Source organism: Dipodomys spectabilis, unplaced genomic scaffold (assembly GCF_019054845.1).
Source record: "Dipodomys spectabilis isolate Male_0828 unplaced genomic scaffold, ASM1905484v1 ptg000273l, whole genome shotgun sequence".
In the NCBI taxonomy this organism is placed as follows: Eukaryota; Metazoa; Chordata; class Mammalia; order Rodentia; family Heteromyidae; genus Dipodomys; species Dipodomys spectabilis.
Genome location: NW_024870950.1, coordinates 8,930,941 through 8,950,903, shown reverse-complemented (window position 1 = coordinate 8,950,903; position 19,963 = coordinate 8,930,941). Strand labels below are relative to the sequence as shown.

Below are 19,963 nucleotides of genomic sequence, written 5' to 3'. Positions count from 1 at the left end.
CTGTAATTGGTTCCTGTTGGCCTTCCAAAGCTTCAGCCCCAGTCCTAGCTTTGCAAACTCAATTGCCTATTTCCAAACATACTTTGAGCTTCTGGGCCTTGAAGTATGTTATTCTCTGTATCTGAATCACTGTTCCTACCTCTAGTTACTTGGCACATTCTTGCTTCAAGATTCAGCAGAGGGGTTACCTCTTGCCAAAGCCTTTCCTACCATTTGCCTCGCTCTGCATGTACCTACTATTGTTTTTTAAGTTTAACAGCACGCTATATTAGAATTACTTCTTTTTCCAGAAATGGTAGCACACACCTTTAATCCCAGTACTAGGAAGGCTGAGGCAGGAGGATGGTGAGTTTTAGGTATAGTAGGACCTTGTCTCACACTGCCCCCAAATAATCTGTTTTTATGTTTTTTTTTTCTTTTTTGTCAGTCATGGGGCTTGAATTCTGGGCCTGGGTGCTGTCCCTCTGCTCTTCAGCTCAAGGCAAGCACTCTACCAGTTGAGCTATGGTGCCACTTCTGGTCTTCTGGTGGTTTATTGGAGATAGGAGTCTCACAGTCTTTTCTGACCGGGCTGGCTTTGAACCGCGATCCTCAGATCTCAATCTCCTGAGTAGCTAGGATTACAGGCATGAGCCAAGAGTGCCCTGCTTTATTTTTATGCTTTTTACTTAGGCAAAAATTTAGTGTCTTGTCAAAATATAAACTATATTGGACCACATCTTATTCTTTCCTACTTTCTTGACATCTGGTAGGTGTTTTGTAAACACTTTACCTGAATTGATCATTCATTACCAATTCTGTATGCCATAATCAATTTTTTTTTTTTTTGCCAGTCCTAAGGCTTGAACTCAGGGCCTAGGCCCTGTCCCTGAGCTTCTTTTTGCTCAAGGCTAGCACTCTACTTGAGCCACAGTGCCACTTCCAGTTATTTCTTTTTATATAGTACTGAGGAATCGAATCTAGGGCTTCATGCATGCTAGGCAAGCACTCTACCACTGAGCCACATTCACAGTCCCATAATAAATTCTTAGCTGTCTTCAAAACGTAGTCCTCAGGTTGACTTAGATAGGAAGGCGGTGGCCTCTAGAAAGCAGTGACTTTAGCACTTTCCCCTCTCCAGGACCCCACCATTACTGGGTATTAGTGGCAAAATTTCTCTGAGAAGCAATTAGTGAGGGCTCTTAGATCCTCATCCCAAGGAAGCTGAGTGCCCTGATAGAGAGCCTAAGTCACAACTGGATACAAATGCTGCAGCACCACATAATCAAAAAGAAAAAAAACCGGAAGTGGCGCTGTGGCTCAAGTGGTAGAGCGCTAGCCTTGAGCTGAAGAGCTGAGGGACAGCGCCCAGGTCCAGAGTTCAGGACCCACGACCGGACCCCAAAAAAGAAATTACTACCATGGGTGCTGTCCTAGCCTTACTTTCTGGGTGGTGTTCACTGTTTTACTCATGCACAATCTCCTCCCTGGCATTTCCAGGGTCTTACAATTCCCTAGCTCACCATAAGGCTGAAATCTCACACAAGACCCAAAGCTGGCTGGAATCTATCCCAGTGAACTTGGGACCACAAGCCTCATTACAATGCCAGTCTGACAAACTAGACTTGATCATGAGGCAGAGGGGCGCTGAGGAATCGAACCCAGGGCCTCATGCATGCAAGGCAAGCACTCTACCACTGAGCCACCTTCCCAGCCCCCCATGGTAGTATTTTGTTGTTCACTGCAGTGGTACCAACCCTGATAGGAAGCCTAGAGGGCTGGGAGAGCCCACTCTATGGAAGCCTTGGAAAAGCAGCTTTCTCAGCCCTGGTGGGTGGTGGTGATGGAGGAGGTCTCTAACATTCTACACTCTTTTCAGAAAATATGAGTCAGAGTAACAAAAGGAGTGATTTTAACATTTAAAATATATAGGACTTCAACTAGGAGAAAGGGGACCTAGGCAGACTAGGGAAGTGAGAGCTGTGATAGATGAATCTCATGCACTTTCCTGTCCCTAACAGGTTTAAAGAGCAACATAGAGGTCTGGGAATGTGGCTTAGTGGTAGAGTATTTGCCTAGCATGCATGAAGCCCTGGGTTCGATTCTTCAGTACCCCATACACAGAAAAAGCCGAGAGTGGCACTGTGGCTCAAGTGGTAGAGTGCGAGCCTTGAGCACAGAGAGGCTCAGGGACAGAGCCCAGGCCCTGAGTTCAAGCCCCAGGACTGGAAAAAAAAAAGAGCAACATAGACTAAGACCCAGGGAGAGTTCCGTCAAGCCTTTCATCTAGAGCCACCAGTAAGTCTGACTCCGTTCTTTGTGTGTGTGTTTGGGGGGGAGGGGTGCGGGTGCATGTACACACTGGTCCTTGGGCTTGAACTTGGGCTTAGGCAGTTTGAGTTTTTTCCCCTCAAAACTAGTGCTCTACCACTTGAGCCACAGCTCCACTTCTGGCTTTTTTGGTAGTTAATTAGAGATAAGAGTCTCATAGGCTTTATTGCCTTGGCTGGCTTCGAACCTTGATCCTTAGATCTCAGCCTTCTGAGTAGCTAGAATTACAGGCATGAGCTACCAACACTCAGCTGGACTAAGCTCTTAGGGACCAAAGCCATCCTTCTTTCCAGGGTTAGGCCTTCAGTTAAATCAGACTAGGCTTATTGAGAAGGAGTGGGGGCAGGATCCCTTCAGGGGGATCCCCAGGTATGCTGACATGCCCTATTTTCTGTTTGCATAGGTGTAGACAGGGCACTGCCTGAGGAGCAGGTCCTGCCGCCCTCACTGGAGAGGATGCCCCTGTGTCCGTGATGGGCTGTGGGACAAGCAAAGTCCTTCCTGAGCCAACCAAAGATGTCCAGCTGGATCTGGTCAAGAAGGTGGAACCCTTCAGTAGTACTAAGAATGATGTGTGCAAGCACTTCATCACAGAAGTGGAAAATGTTGGTCCTTTCAAAGCTGGATTTCCAGCTGCCAGTCAATATGCACATCCTTCCCCCAGTGCCCCCACTAGCGGCCACACAGAGCCTCCCTCAGAACCACCACGCAGGGCCAGGGTGGCTAAGTACAGAGCCAAGTTTGACCCACGTGTGACTGCTAAATATGACATAAAGGCTCTGATTGGCCGAGGCAGCTTTAGCAGAGTGGTACGTGTGGAGCACCGAGCAACCCATCAGCCATATGCCATCAAGATGATTGAGACAAAGTACCGAGAAGGACGGGAGGTATGTGAGTCTGAGCTGCGTGTGCTGCGCCGGGTCCGCCACGCCAACATCATCCAGCTGGTAGAGGTGTTCGAGACACAGGAGCGGGTGTACATGGTGATGGAGCTGGCCACCGGTGGTGAACTCTTCGACCGCATCATTGCCAAGGGTTCCTTCACTGAGCGGGATGCCACAAGGGTTCTACAGATGGTGCTGGATGGTGTTCGGTATCTGCATGCCCTGGGCATCACACACCGAGACCTCAAGCCTGAAAATCTACTCTACTACCACCCAGGCACTGACTCCAAGATTATCATCACTGACTTTGGCCTGGCCAGTGCCCGCAAGAAAGGTGACGATTGCCTGATGAAGACTACCTGTGGTACACCTGAGTACATTGCGCCTGAGGTCCTAGTCCGCAAGCCTTACACCAACTCCGTTGATATGTGGGCACTGGGGGTCATCGCCTACATTCTGCTCAGTGGCACCATGCCCTTTGAGGATGACAACCGCACCCGGCTGTACCGGCAGATACTCAGGGGCAAGTACAGTTACTTGGGGGAGGTGAGTCTATTTTGCCTTTCTTCTAGGGATGTTGGTGAGGGAACCTGTGTGTATATTGGGGGAGTGGTATAACATGCAACTTCATCAGAGGGACATGCGCTGAGCTGTGCTGGTGAGACCCAGGCAGGTAATACGAAAATGGTAAAGTGAGACTAGCAGAGTGTCGAAGGTTTGGTTTCTCCTGAAAGTCAGCTCTGAAGTAAGGGTTTGGGTGCAGATAATTTCCATGGGAAGTGATTCCAGTAGCTGTAAGTTAAACAGTGAAGGTGAGGCAGGAAAAGGAATAAAGCCAGTTCAAGAAGTGGGCTGCCAGTGTGGGCTATTAGAATCCAATCCCATTGGGGACCTTTGCCACAGAATCGTACCACTGAAGTGAAGGTTTTTCTTTTCTTCTTGTTGCTTATTTGTTTGTTTTGTTGGTCGTGGTGTTTAAACTCTGGGCCTGGGCGCTGTCCCTCAACTCTTCAGCTCAAGGCTAGCACTTTACCACTTGAGCCACAGCGCCACTTCCGGTTTTCTGACTGGTTTATTGGAGATAAGAGTCTCATGGTGCCAGGTGCCAGTGGCTCACGCCTGTAATCCTAGCTACTCAGGAGGCTGAGATCTGAGGATCACGGTTCAAAGCCAGCCCGGGCAGGAAAGACAGTGAGACTCCTATCTCCAATAAACCACTAGAAAACCAGAAGTGGCGCTATAGCTCAAGTGGTAGAGCGCTAGCCTTTGAGCTGAAGAGCTGAGGGACAGCGCCCAGGTCCAGAGTTCAAGCCCCACGACCAACAAAAAAAAAAAAAAAGAGTCTCATGGGCTTTCCTGCCCTGGCTGGCTTTGAACTTCAATCCTCAGATCTCAGCCTCCTGAGTAGCTAGGATTACAGGAGTGAGCCACTGGTGCTCAGCTGCTTTTTTTTTTATTATTATTATATACCATATGCGAATTTCTTTCTTTCTCTCTCTCTCTCTCTCTCTCCTTCCTTCCTCTCTCCTTCCTTCCTCTCTCCTTCCTTCCTCTCTCCTTCCTTCCTTCCTTCCTTCCTTCCTTCCTTCCTTCCTTCCTTCCTTCCTTCCTTCCTTCCTTCCTTCCTTCCTTCCTTCCTTCCTTTCTTTCTTTCTTTCTTTCTTTCTTTCTTTCTTTCTTTCTTCTTGAACTCAGGGCCTGGGCACTGTTCCCAAGCTTCTTTTTGCTCAAAGCTACCACTCTACCAGTTGAGCCACAGTGCCACTTCTGGGTTTTTCTTTTTTTTTTTCTTTTTTCTTTCTTTCTTTTTTTTTTTTGGTCCGTCCGGGGTCTTGAACTCTGGGCTTGCGCGTTGTCCCTGCGCTCTTCAGCTCAAGACGAGTGCTCTTCTGCGCTCTATCGCTTGAGCTACAGCACCACTTCCAGTTTTCTAGTGGTTTATTGGAGATAAGAGTCTCATGGACTTTCCTGCCCGCACTGGCTTTGAACTGCGATCCTCAGATCTCATCCTCCTGAGTAGCTAGGATTACAGGCGTGAGCCACCGGCGCCCCGCTGGCTTTTTCTTTTTATATGGTACTGAGGAATCAAACCCAGGGCTTCATGCATGCTAGGCAGTTACTCTATTAAGCCACATTCCCAGCCCCAAGTTGAGAATTTCTTTGGGAACATTAAATCTTCTGTTGCATCTTGGCAATCCTGAATGCCAGCTAATGCTGGAGAAAGTCCTCAGGTAGAGAGGCAAAGAGATACAGGCCCTGGGAATGGGAAGCTGTTTCTAGGCACAGCAGTTTCAGGTCAGTTCAGAGCTGATCAGAGGGACAAGGTCTCCTCAGCATCTATTTTATGGGGACAAGCCAGAGTAAACACACTCCATCTCAGAGCGGATTCCTTCTCATCTCTATTTGGTTCTTCCATGCAATCATGAGCGCCTCGGGTATCCATATCTTCCAGGTTTTTTTTGTTTTTGTTTTTGTTTTGTTGTTGTTGTTTATCCATCGTGGAGATTGAACTCTGGGCCAGGGCTCTGTCCCTCAGCGCTTCAACTCAAGGTGAGCACTCTACCACTTGAGCCACAGTGCCACTTCTGGCTTTGAAAGGTGATCCTTAGATCTCAGCCTCCTGAATAGCTAGGATTACAGGTGTGAACCACCAACACTTGGCTCTTCCAGTTTTTTTAAGAGAAGTCAGACCTGAGCTTAAATGTTGGAAATCTAGTTCATATATTTAAGCAGCACCATGTGCCAATAAAAACTAGCCAATGGCTCATATTGAACCAACAGGCCATCAGCTTGCAGTAATGGTTCTGATACCTGCAAAGATCTGACAGGTTTAAGCCCTGGTGGTTGCCAAAGGAAGGTGCAAAAAGACCCAAGCTTTTTTTGCTCAAGGTTAGGTCTCTATCACTTGAGATACAACTCTGCTCTCTGGCTTTTTGGTGGCTAAGTAGAGGTAAGAGTCTCAAGAACTTTCTTGCCTGGGCTGGCTTTGAGTTGTTATATCAGCCTCTTGAATAGCTAGGATTATAGGCATGAACCACCAGTGCCTGGCTGCATTAGACTTATTTCCAAAATAACCAACAAAAAGTCAGATGATAGATGTGGCTCAAATGGTAAGAGTACCTACCTAGCAAGTACAAGGCTTTGAATTCAAAGGGAAAAGTGCAGATGGTGATAGAGGAATAACTTAGAAATGAGCCCTTGATGTTCATAATACTCTCCCCTCAGTATCATAGAGGTAATGCCCTGATATTTACTTGGTTCTCAAGTGTGGATAGGAAACAGGATAGTAGTATAATTCTGGTGGTTTAAACTGATGATAAGTCTCTCCCAGTGCTCCAGGACAGAGCTGTAAAAGAAGTTGGTGTTGTCTGTTCTACTGAGGAGACCCTCTGGTTATGAAGTGAGTGATTGCAAGGGGTGATTGCTGTGTTGTATTTCTGTTGGTTGTCTTTACCACTATAAAAAGGTAAAGAGAAGCCAGAGCTCAGATAGAGAGAGGTAGAGGTTAGTACTTCTAAGACTATTTATTTTTGGTGCAGGTCCTGGGGCTTGAACTCAGGGCCTGGGTGTTGTCCCTGAGTTTTTGTGCTCAAGGATAGTGCTCTAGCCGGGCGCTGGTGGCTCACGCCTGTAATCCTAGCTACTCAGGAGGCTGAGATCTGAGGATTGCGGTTCAAAAGCCAGCCCGGGCAGGAGAGACCGTGAGACTCCTGTCTCCAATAAACCACCAGAAAACCGGAAGTGGCGCTGTAGCTCAAGTGGTAGAGCGCTGGCCTTGAGCTGAAGAGCTGAGGGACAGCACCCAGGCCCAGAGTTGAAGCCCCATGGGACCGACAAAAAAAAAAAAAAAAAAGGATAGTGCTTTACCACTTTGAGCCACAGCCCCATTTCAGGGTTTTTGGTAGTTAATTGGAGATAAGAGTCTTATAGACTTTCTTTCCCAGGCTGACTTTGAACCGTAGTCCTCAGATTTCAGCTCCCTGAAGAGGTAGAATTACAGGCATGAGCCTATAAAAATCATAAAAATCCCCTGGGATTTTAAAATAGAGATTTGAATCCAGTAGGTCCAGGTGGAGCCTGAGAGTTTTATTCTGTCAGGTATCCAGGTAGCGTTGGTGCTATGGACCTGCAGACTACACTTAAAGGAACAAGTATTAGCTGGGTACTGGTATCTCAACTGGTAATCCTAGGTACTCAGAAAGCTGAAACTTGAGAATCTCAGTTCAAAGCCAGCACAGGCAGGAAAGCCAATAAGACTCTTATCTCCAATTAACCACCAGAAAAACAGAGAGTAGTGCTATGGCTCAAAGTGGTAGAGTACTAGCCTTGAGCAAAACTGCTCAGGGACATTGTCTAAGCCCCAAGTTAAAGCCCCATGAAAGTCCAAAAAATAAAAATAAAAAACAAAAAATTTAAAAAGGAATAAGTATTGAGACAGGTGCCATAATGATGGCCTGAGATGGATTATGGACTTCAGAAGATATCCAGGAGGCAGGAGACTGGGCAAAGTAGAACTGCATGCACATAAGTACAAGAAAGAGCAGGAGGCAGTCTCTTGGACAGTGGCTCATGGAGCAGGTTCAGCTATAGGCACGATCATACAAGTTCCTGTAAGGGCACTCAGAAAGTTCAGCTTTCTGAGTAGGAAGCTCAGAGAACTATGTAAGGTTGTAGCTAAAACTATTATCTTAAGATAGATCCCTGAATGCCTGAAGATTGGGAGGCTGATAGTGCTTCAGGAATTCTGGCTCCTAGATCTCTGCATGATGCCACACTGTTGAAAGGTCTAGATATTACTGACCATTATGGCTCTTGCCTTAATACTTGCTCCTGTAAGTGTCCTCTGCAGGAATATGCAGGAGTATGCAAGTATAGTTAGAGGGAGGGATAAAGGTTTCCTAAACTGCTGACAAAGGAAAGACTCTTGTACAAAAGTCTATAGATTCATCCAAGAATTCCTATTATGGCAGATGTTGATTGGACAGTTTATCTAATTGGAACTTGCAGTCTTATAAACTGGCTATCTATAGTGGGGAATGACAGATGAATGGGGGAAAGATTAAACTCAGGCTTATTGTTCCTACTGAAGCTAAAAGACTGGGTTTAAAGATTATGTTCCTCTGCTGCAATTAAAGAGGCATACGTTTGCGGCTCCCGGTGTGAGTGTGTCTGGGCACTGACCCTGAGCTTTTGTGCTCGACTAGCATTCTACCACTTGAGCTCTACTTATGGCTCTTTGGTAGTTAATTGGAGATAGGAGACTCACTGACTTTCCTTACTAGGCTGGCTTTGAACTGTGATCTCAGCTCTCAACCTCCTGAGTAGCTAGGATTACAGGTGTGAGTTACTGGTGTCTGGCTCCCTGCAGTCTTTGTCTAAACCTCAGTTTAGTAGGTTGTACTGGAGCATTTGTAAATAGTAGCTGTGAAGAACTGGCTTCTCCTGAGGGAAGCAGCTGTGTTTATTGGTGATGCCCTGGTTATGTCCCAAATGCAACTGTTGGCAGGCAGATGGGGCTACCAGCCAGTGGGGAGCACTTTCTTCTGGAGACTGTGAAAGAACAAATTAGAGACTCTTGAGGATTTAGAAGGTTGCTGGCTGTGGGCTCAAGTCAGGGAAGCATTTGAAAAACCTAGGACAGTATATACTACGCATTTCTTAGGGCAAATTTATGACTCTTAAAAGAGGAGGGGCCGGGTGCTGGTAGCTCACACCTGTAATCCTAGCTACTCAGGAGGCTGTGATTTGAGGATCGTGGTTCAAAGCCAGCCTGGGCAGGAAACTCCGTGAGACTCTTATCTCCAATAAACCACCAGAAAAACCAGAAATGGCATTGTAGCTCAAGTGGTAGAGCGCTCGCCTTGAGCTGAAGAGCTGAGGGACAGCGCTCAGGCCCAGAGTTCAAGCCCCATGACCAACCAAAAAAAAAAAAAAAAGAGGAGGGAATATGAAAGAAGATGAGTTTGAGATGAAAAATATGAATTTCATCAGAGGTGCTAATGTAAAGAGAATAGATTGGAAGTGAAGGGAGACATATGTTGTCAGATGTAAGGAAGAGCTGTATGAAGGTGAGAGGAAGCCAAAGGCATACAGAACCACCCTGAGAGGTGAACTACCTGCCACAGGAGGCCAAGACCCCAGAAAGCTGGAGGAGCTGTTTTTAAAGGAATGATATAGATAGATGGTGAATCACATATAGACTCATACTAGAGGACTAATAGAGTCCTTTCAGGAAGAGCTGCTATGCTTCACTTGACCTGAAATGTGACATCGTTGGCCTGATGTCATTACTGTTGTCAAGAGTTCTATTCCTAGAGACAGGGCGTATGAAGAAGCTCTTGGAGGATTGATGGCAGAGTGATGCCATCATCAGTTCTACTGTCTGTTGAATTCAGCAGTCTGAATTGCCACCCTCCTCGCTTGAGTAGTCTGAGTTGTGGGTGAGTTCTGGGTGACTACACCAGGAACAAGTGGGTTTGAGCACAGACCTCTCACAAAGCCTCGTTCAGGTGAATGGGTGATGGGCAGATAGTTCAGGTTGGCAAGGAAACTCACTCCGTCACTGCCCAGGGAACAAGAGGTAGTGGGGAAAGGTCACTTTTCAATGATGGGTCTCTGAGCTGAAGGCTGGCCGTCCATCCATTTGGGGTTGAAAGGCACTGAGTGTACACATCACCCTGTGGTAGGATGAATTGTAGAGAAGGCGTTTGTATCCTCCTCTCAGCTCTTCCCTGACTCTCTTTATCTTCATCTTGCTGACATTCTAGCACTTGAGCCATAGCTCTTATTTCTGGCTTTGTGGTCACTAGTTGGAAATAAGAGTCTCTCAGAGGGCTGGGAAGGTGGCTCAGTGGTAGAGCACTTGCCTTGCATGCTCGAGGCCCTGGGTTCGATTCCTCAGCACCACATAAGCAAAAAGAAAAAAGCCGGAAGTGGCGCTGTGGCTCAAGTGGTAGAGCACTAGCCTTGAGCTGAAGAGCTGAGGGACAGCGCCCAGGCCCAGAGTTCAGGCCCCACGACCGGACCCAAAAAAAAAAAAAAGAGTCTCTCAGAGGAGCTGGGAAGTGACTCAGTGGTAGAGTGCTTCCTAGCATGCATGAAGCCCTGAGTTCGATTCCTCAGTACCACATAACCAGAAAAAGCCAGAAGTGGCATTGTGGCTCAAGTGCTAACCTGAGCAAAAGAAGCTCAGGCACTGAGTTCAAGCCCCAGGACTGACAAAAAAAAAGAAAAAAGAGTCTCAGAGTTTCATGTTTGGGCTGGCTTTGAACTGGATTCTCATATCTCAGCCTTTTTTTTTTTTTTTTTTTTTTGTCGGTCGTGGGGCTTGAACTCTAGGAGCTGTCCCTCAGCTCTTCAGCTCAAGGCTAGCGCTCTACCACTTGAGTCACAGCACCACTTCTGTTTTTTTCTGTTTATGTGGTGCTGAAGAATTGAACCCAGGGCCTCATGCATGCAAGGCAAGCACTCTACCACTGCGCCACCTTCCCAGCCCTATCTCAGACTTTTTTTTTTTTGGGGGGGGGTCTGGTCGTGGGCCTGAACTCTGGGCCTGGGTGCTGTCTCTCAGCTCTTCAGCTCAAGGCTAGCGCTCTACCACTTGAGCCATAGCATCACTTCCGGCTTTTTTTTTTCTGCTTATGTGGTGCTGAGGAATCAAACCCAGGGCCTCATGCATGCAAGGCAAGTGCTCTACCACTGAGTCACCTTCCTAGCCCCTATCTCAGCCTTTTGAGTAGATAGGATTATAGTCATGAACCACCAGTACCCAGCTTCTGTTCCTCTTCCCCTCCTCTGCCTCCTTTTTCATTCTAAGGAAAGGAGTCTTTCTAGATTGCTCAGGCTGATCCTGAACTCCTAGACTCAAGTGATTTTCCTGCCTCAGCCTCTAGACCTCTAGAATAGCTTGGTTCTCCACTTCTTAAAGTGACTATTAATTTAAGCTATTTTTTTTTGTTGTTGGTCATGGGTCTTGAACCCTGGGTCTGGGCACTGTCCCTCAGCTCTTTAGCTCAAAGCTAGTGCTCTACCACTTGAGCCACAGTGCTACTTCTGGCTTTTTCTGTTTATATGGTGCTGAGGAATTGAACCCAGTGCTTCATGCATACAAGGCAAGCACTCTACCACTGAGCTACCTTCCCAGCCCTTAAGCTAATTTTTAAAAAGGCAAAGAGAAAGAGAGAAGGAAGGAAGGAAGGAAGGAAAAAGAAAGACTAACACCTCGGGATGTTGAAGATACCATTAGGTGCAAGGGATATGGCATGTCTTGGTGCTGTCTGGGTGATGGATATTGGCAGTATAGACATGCAGCCTGGTTTATGTATGCTATCTCTTCCTATTCCCTGAAGACACAGTTGCAGTGAATTAAAGATAAAACCTTATCTCAGGGTTAGAGGCATGGATCTAGTAGTAGAGAGCTTGCCTAGCAATGAGGCCCTGAATTCAAACCCCAGTACCACCTAAAACAAAAATAAAAGATCTTACCCTGCTGGGCACTGGTAGTTCACACCTGTAATCCTAGCTACACAGGAGGATGAGATCTGAGGTCACAGTTCAAAGCCAGCCTGGGCAGGAAAGTCTGTGAGACTCTTTTTTTTTTTTTTTTGGGTCCGGTCGTGGGGCCTGAACTCTGAGCCTGGGCTCTATCCTGAAGCTCTTCAGCTCAAGGTTAGCGTTCTACCACTTGAGCCACAGCGCCACTTCCAGATTTTTTTCTTTTTGCTTATGTGGTGCTAGGGAATCGAACCCAGGGCCTCATGCATGCAAGGCAAGCGCTCTACCACTGAGCCACCTTCCCAGCCCAAGACTCTTATCTCCAATAAATCAGAAAACTGGAAGTGGCGCTGTGGCTCAAGTGGTAGAGCACTAGTTTTGAGCTGAAGACCTGAGGAACAGCGCCCAGGCCCAAAGTTCAAGTCCCACGACCGACCAAAAAGAAAAAGATCTTACCCTAAGCCCTGGGTAAGTCTGCCTAAGCAACATGAGGGATCCATGAGGATCCTGAGGAATCGAACCCTGGGGCCTCATGCATGCCAGGCAAGCACTCTACCACTGAGCCACCTTCCTAGCCCTGGATGTTAAATGTTTGAGAGGCTCTTTCTTTACCTGTCTAGAAGGGATCTCACAGGAAGGGCTCTCTCCACTTCTGTATGTTTTCAACAGATAAAATACCCATCATCTAGGGCTGGGAAGGTGGCTCAGTGGTAGAGCACTTGCCTTGCATGCATGAGGCTCTGGGTTCGATTCCTCAGCACCACATAAGCAAAAAGAAAAAAAGCCGGAAGTGGCACTGTGACTCAAGTGGTAGAGTGCTAGCCTTGAGCTGAAGAGCTGAGGGACAGCGCCCAGGCCCAGAGTTCAGGCCCCACAACCGGACCCAAAAAAAAAAAAATACCCATCATCTATTGCAGGAGTGAAACCCTTAGGCCAGATTCTGATTAGCCACTGGAAAGTGGCATAATTTGGGCCGTTTGTCAGTGTCCTTGGACATCTATCCTTGGTTGGAAACCTTTTTTTAGGAAGGTAGAGGCAGCTGTTTCAGGGGTGGGAAAGGAAGTTAGGAGACAAGCTCTTCGTGGAGAAGAGCCCAGTCTGTTGATGTGCCACCTCTAGACCAACTGTTAGGTTCATTGGAGTCTAATCCTCTAGCTTTTCCCTCCCACCCCCACCTCCACATTGTTGGGACTGGAACAAAGCCTTGTCCATTCTAAGCAAGCACTCTACCACTTGAACTACCCCCCAGCTCTTAAGTTTTTATTTTGTTTTTGATTGAGTCTTGTACTGCCTTTACCTGGGCATTCCTTGAATTTGTAATCTGCTTGCCTCTGAGAAACCGAGATTACAAACAAATGCCCTTATCCCAGCTTAGTCTTTTAGGCATTCTCCTGTTGCTTCTGGCTCTGCTTACACACTTCTAAAGAGCAAGACCTTTCCTGTGGTGGCAGAAGTGGATGCCACCCCCACACTGTTGTATTCAGCCCTTCCTACTGAAAGGCTTTTCTCTAACCACCTCCAGCAGCTTACTAGCCCAGGTCAGAGCTGCTGTTCATCACTGCCACTTTCCACCCCCAGGCCTCAATGTCTCTTCAACAAAAGGGAATATCATTCCTTGTGCTCAGAGTCATCACTGGAGTGCCAGCTGTCCCCTCCCTTTCCTGCTCTTTTCATTGTCTCTCCATCTGGACAGTACTGTCCTCTCACAGGCCCTGTTGCCTTCTAGGCTTTCTAGGTCTGGGATCTGCCAGGCTGTCATCTCTCCTATATTTAGACTTCTTCAGATCCACTCATGGCCTCCCACGTTCCTCCCCTCTGCCCTCACTGTGATAGAGCTGTATCTCTGTTAAAGGGATGTTTGATCATGACCTGGACCAACCGTCCTCACTGGCTGTAACTTTCTAGACTCCTCTTCCTTAGTCCTCCCATTTTACAGGGTCACTTTTCTTCCTGCCTCAATGCCTTGGTCTGATGCTTACATGGTATTCATGGTACCCAGCTGGCTTGGAGCAGAAGACTTGTCACCTTCATCTTCTCACTCATTCTTCCATTCCCGGCTGACCAAGTAGCTGCCCTGAGCCAAGTCCTGTGTACCTAGGGCTCCAGGTACAGAGACCACAGTGTCTGTGAGTTACTGTCAGCCACCGAGGTGCCAAGCTGCATCAGAAATTAGAACAAAGAGGGGTTACGAAGGTGGCTCAGTGGTAGAGTCCTTGCCTCGCATGTCCTCTGCACCACATAAACAGAAAAAGCCAGAAGTGGTGGTGCAGTTCAAGTGATAGAGTTCTAGCCTTGAGCTGAAGAGCTGAGGGACAGTGCCCAGGCCCAGAGTTCAAGCCCCATGACCAAAAAAACAAAAAAGAAAGAAATTAGAATAAGAAAGTTTTTTGTTTTTTGAGCCAGTTTGGATTTTGGAAACCAGTTGGCCTCAGTTGAACCTTCCAGTGAAAATAAGAGATTGCTCTGTAGCAAGATTCTACCTAGAACCTTCTAGAGCTATTCCAGGACATTGTTAAAAGCACACATTGCTCCAGGCGCTTGTGGCTTATGCCTGTAATCCTAGCTATTCTGGAAGCTGAGATCTGAGGATTGTGGTTCAAAGCTGGCCCTAGCAGGAAGGGCCGTGAGACTCTTATTGTCAGATAACCAGCAAAAAAGCCAAAAGTGGAGCTGTGTGTGTGTGTGTATGTGTGCGTGCGTGCGTGCGTGCGTGCGTGCGTGTGTGTGTGTGTGTGTGTGCTGATCCTGGGTGTTGAACTCAAGGCCTGAGTGCTGTCCTTGAGCTTTTGTGCTCAAAGCTAGCCTCTATCACTTGAGGCCATAGCTCCATTTCTGGCTTTTTGGTAGTTAATTGGAGATAAGGGTCTCATAAACTTAAAACACTCAGGCTGGCTTTGAATCACTATCCTCAAATCTCAGCCTCCTGAGTAGAGGATTTACAGGTGTGAGCCATTGGTGCTTAGCTCAGAATTTTTTTAAATTAATTTGTTTTGTTTTGTGGTTTGTGTATATGCTAGTATTGGGGCTTGAACTCAGGACCTTATGCTCTTGCTTAGCTTTCTTGCTGAAGGCTGGTGCTTTACCACTTGAACCATATCTCCACTTTCAGCTTTTTGCTGGTTGATTGGAGATAAAAGTTTCTTAGATTTGTTTTCCTGGGCTGGCTTCAAATCTCAATTCTCAGATTTCATTCTTCTAAGTAGAATTAGAGGTGTGAGCCATGGTGCTAGAATCCTTGACTCTTGAGTTGTTTTCTTTTCTCCTCCTTCCCCTTCACTTTGTAGGGACAAGTGGGGGCACAAGATTAGAGTTTGTTACTCATCTCAAGTTTCAGAACTTTACTAACCTTTAAGTTGTCAAGCCTTTTCATTTCTCTCTCTCTCTCTCTCTCTCTCTCATGAGGCTTGAACTCAGTGCTTAGGCACTGTCCCTGAGCTCTTTTGCTCAGGGCTAGAGCCCTCCCACTTTGAGCCACAGTGCCACTTCCGGGTTTTCTGATGGTTAATTGTAGATAAAAGCCTCACAGACTTTCCTTCCAGGATTGGCTTTAAACCCCCGATCTTGAGTAGCTAGGATTATAAAGACATGAGCTACTAGCAGCTGGCCCTTTCCTTCCTTCCTTCTCTCCTTCCCTCCTTCCCTCCCTCCGTCCGTCCTTCCTTCCTTCCTTCCTTCCTTTTCCTTCCTTCCCTCCCTCCATCCTTCCTTCCTTCCTTCCTTTCTCTCTCTCTCTCTCTTTCTTTCTTTCTTTCTCTCTCTCTTTCTTTCTTTCCTGCTTGTGTGTATGCTCAGGGCCTTACACTGTACCACTGAGCTAGACATTTATTTGTTTATTTACAGAGTCTCACTTCTGTTGCCCAGGCTGGTCTCTTCTTAATGCCTGAGCTCAAGAGATTCTCCAGCTTCATTCAGCCTTTTGTATAGCTGGAATCTGCTTCTTTTTGAAACCCTAGGATTGGGTATGTAGCTCAGTGGTGTTCAATCTGTAGCAACACACACACACACACACACACACACACACACACACACACACACACACACACACACACACACACACACACACACACACACACACACACACACACACACACACACACACACACACACACACACACACACACACACACACACACACACACACACACACACACACACACACCCAGGATTGGGTATGTAGCTCAGTGGTGTTCAGTCTGTAGCAACACACCCACACACACCCACCCCAGGATTGGGTATGTAGCTCAGTGGTGTTCAGTCTGTAGCAACACACACACACACACGCACGCACGCACGCACGCACGCACGCACACACACCCCCCAAAAAAATCTGTTCTGGGGCTGGAAGGTGGCTTAGTGGTAGAGTGCTTACCTTGCATGCAGGAGGCCCCAGGGTTCAAATTCCTCAGCATCACATAAGCAGAAAAAGCCAGAAGTAGCACTGTGGCTCAAGTGGTAGAGCAGTAGCCTTGAACTGAAGAGCTCAGGGACAGCGCCCAGGCCCAAGCCCAGAGTTAAGGCCCCATGACCAGCAAAAAAATAAATAAATAAATAAATAATCTGTTCTCAGCTGATGGCAGTAAAATGTACCTGTAGCTCCAGAAGCAGAGATGGGAGGATTACTTAGCCCAGGAGTTTTGTTTTTTGTTTTGTTTTGTTTTGTCAGCTCAAGGCAAGTGCTCTACCACTTGAGCCACAACACCACTTCCAGTTTTCTGGTCATTAATTGGCGATAAGAGTCTCACAGACTTTCCTGCCTGGGCTGGCTTTGAACTGTGATCCTCAGATCTCAGCCTCCTGAGTAGCTAGGATTACAGGCATGAGCCAGCACCCGGCTAACCCAGGAGTAAGTTTAAGACCAGCTGAGGTAACATAGCCAAACACCTGTTTTAGAAAAACAAAGATCAGCAATATATGGTAATGCATGGCTATAATTCTAGCATGTGGGAGGCTAAGGATTGCAAATCAAGGTTAGCCTGGGCTAAATAGTAAGACCTTAGCTCAAAATAAAAATAACAAAATTTCCCTTTCCTTCCACATCCTTTTTCCTGCTGCCTACCCTTTGCCAGACCCCTGTGTGTGGGGGGGAGTTCTTAGGGTGTGGATCTTTTTTTTTTTTTAATTTTTTATTGTGAACATACTGTACAGAGGGGTTACAATTACATGGGCAAGATAATGGGTACAAGGGTGTGGATTTTTTTTTTTTTTTTTTTTGTAGGTCGTGGGGCTTGAACTCTGGGCCTGGGCGCTGTCCCTCAGCTCTTCAGCTCAAGGCGAGCGCTCTACCACTTGAGCTACAGCGCCACTTCCGGTTTTCTGGTGGTTTATTGGAGATAGGAGTCTCACGGTCTCTCCTGCCCGGGCTGGCTTTGAACCGCGATCCTCAGATCTCAGCCTCCTGAGTAGCTAGGATTACAGGCGTGAGCCACCAGCGCCCGGCTTAAGGGTGTGGCTCTTGATAGGTCTGAGGACCAGGATGATGATGTCTTGACCTGAAGAGGGCATGTTGGCTCCACTACCACTAAGTGTCCAACAATCTTGCTAACTTTTTCAAAACACTTAATCCTTGTGGGCAGCATCAGTGTGTGCTATTCTTGTTGTCATTCTGCAAGTTCTGCTCTCTTAGTAAATTCAAGTCTTTGTTTCCCAGAATGTCTTCTGTGCCCTTTTCTGTGCTCTCATTCAGGCCCACGTAAGTACAGAAAGGAGGCCTTTGAGGGTGGGAGTACTAGGCCTGCAAATGCAAAAATACATCTAGAGACAAAGTAGAGGGAAGGACTGAGTCATAGTTGCTCAGCTCAGCTTTATTACTCCCTCCTTCCCCTGGCTGCTCTGTGTGGAAGAGCCTGCTAGAGAGCCTTCCAGAGGCATGAGCTGGACAAGGAGGCCCAAATGATCAGAGATCAGCTGTCAGATGGTGTGCTACGTGTCTTACATATAGCCTAGAAATGGGGAAAAAAGATGGGAAGCCTTCGGTCCTTAGATCTAGAACTTTAGAAATTAGATTAGGATCAAGGTTCAAAGCCAGCTCTGTCAGGATGGTCTGTGAATTCTTATCTCCAATTAACCACCAAAAACCTAGAGGTGGAGCAGTGGCTCAAGTAGTAAATTGCAAGCCTTGAGTGAAAAAGCCTCAAGGTAAGATCACTGAGTGCTTCAAGAAATGTTCTCCTCTTCTCTCCCCCACCCCCCTATTTTGATGCCAGTCCTGGAGCTTGGACTCAGTGCATAGTCACCGTCCCTGAGCTTTTTGTGCTCCGGGCTAGTGCTCTATCACTGAGCTCCTCTTGGGCAGTTAATTGGAGATAAGAGTCTCATAGACTTTCTTGCCCAGGCTGGCTTTGAACTGCTATTTTTGGATCTTAACCTCCGGGTAGCTAGGGTTACAGGCCTGAGCATACAGTTAGGAAATGTTCTTTTTTTTTTTTTTTTTGTCGGTCGTGGCGCCTGAACTCTGGGCCTGGGCGCTGTCCCTCAGCTCTTCAGCTCAAGGCTAGCGCTCTAGCGCTTGAGCCGCAGTGCCACTTCCGGCTTTTTTTTCTTTGCTTATGTGGTGCTGAGGAATCGAACCCAGGGCCTCAGGCTTGCAAGGCAAGCGCTCTACCACTGAGCCACCTTCCCAGCCCCAGGAAATGTTCTTGACAGACTCTTCCACCCAATAGGAAGGGGCAAGGAGGAGGGTAGCCAGAATGCCTTTCTGTTTTAGTCTTTCCTTCTGAAGGGATAATTAGACTGGAATACTGAGGAATAGTTTTGATCTACCAGAAGTAGGGGATAAGGAGGCAAGGTAGGTGAAATATTCATCAGAGGGATCCCTTCTCTTCTTTGTTTTGTTGTGTTTTTGTCAGTCATAGGGCTTAAACTCTGGGCCTAGGCACTGTCTTTGAGCTCTTTTGCTCAAGCCTAGTGCTCTACCACTTTGAGCTACAGCACCACTTCCAATTTTCTGGTGGTTTATTGGAGATGAGTCTCACAGACTTTCCTGCCTGGGCTGGTTTTGAACCATGATCCTCAGATCTCAGCCTCCTGAGTAGCTAGGATTACAGGCTCAAGCCAACAGTGCCCAGCTCCTTTCTCCTCTTTGATATGGCTTCTCTGATTTTATAACTGTCAAGTGTTAGGTACCCTAATTGTAAAGGGACAAGGAGATCCTTAGGGACTTTGGACTCTGGAGAAAGGCAGCCAACTTGAGCAGAGCAGAGACCCTGTCACTTTTCTCACGACTTTGGTTCAGGCCCTACCTCCCTCTCATACAACTCCAGAAATTTGTGGAGAATGTAGGTAGGAACGTGTAGGTACTGAAACTATGTTCTGACCCCAGAGCAGGCTGAATACTTAATGTCTAGAAATAAAGCCAACTATCTTATTAATATTTCCTGGCAGTTCATACACAGATGGAAGCCTCTGGGAGACTGACCAGCTGCTATTTGGAGTCCGTCCATCTGTCAGCCACCTGAGGCCCATGAATGTCCCTGGTCTGGCCCCAAGTATAATGTACTGAGGTCAGAGTTCTGTCCTTCACCTAAAGTAAGCAGATGGAACTGTGGAAACCAAAGGCCATGTTGTTTATCATTTTTCTTCTTTTTTTTCCTCCATGCCCTGAATGCTCCAAAGCCACCCAAATATAGGCTGACAAGACATACTTAGGTTCCAGGGGCCTAAGTTCAGGGAAGCAGGAAGGATGAACTATGAATACTTTCTCTTAGAAGGTTCTGTTTTGGACTTGAGGCTGGAAGTGTGGTAGTGGGTGAGTCCTGTCAGAGGCCTTGACATGGCTTCTAGGGGCTGGAATTCTGGAATCAACCTAAGCTCTTGCCTTACGGTCAGCAGGCTGGATGAGGACCACCTCCCTGTGTTGCCACCTTGATTTCCCTCAGCAAGTTCTTCATCATACAAGGGTTAAACTAAGGACCATTGGTCAGGAAGACTTGAATCACATTGGCTTAGGTACACCTCCCCTAGCCCCCTCCACACAGCTGCTCCCAGCTCTTCAAAGATGTAGCACATTGGAGCCTGCCAGAGAGGGCCGGACTGGCCGTCAGACAAATAAGTCCATTGGTATTCTGCACACAGCTGCACATATGCAGTAATTGATGAGGCGAGCGTCTTGGGGAGCAGGAGGGGTAGATCAATCTGGTTCGCTTTGGCACTAACAGGCTAGCTGCTTGACAAGCAGTAGGGGTCGATGCCTAGAGTGAGCTTGTGCCACTCTGGAGATAGTGATGCTTAAAGCCCACTGTTAAAATCTGGCGAGAGACCCTTCTAAGACTGCACTGGAT

The 19,963-nt window shown here is 47.2% G+C and overlaps 1 protein-coding gene across 1 annotated transcript in view; it reads left to right on the top strand.

The window, feature by feature from the left end:
* Positions 1 to 19,963, top strand: part of Pskh1 (protein serine kinase H1) — a 42,653-nt gene that overhangs the window by 6,301 nt on the left and 16,389 nt on the right. Inside the window, exon 2 of the mRNA XM_042700765.1 lies at positions 2,714 to 3,740. Coding sequence (XP_042556699.1) covers positions 2,784 to 3,740 — 957 coding nt within the window. The 5' untranslated portion in view covers positions 2,714 to 2,783. The remainder of the gene's footprint in view (positions 1 to 2,713; positions 3,741 to 19,963) is intronic.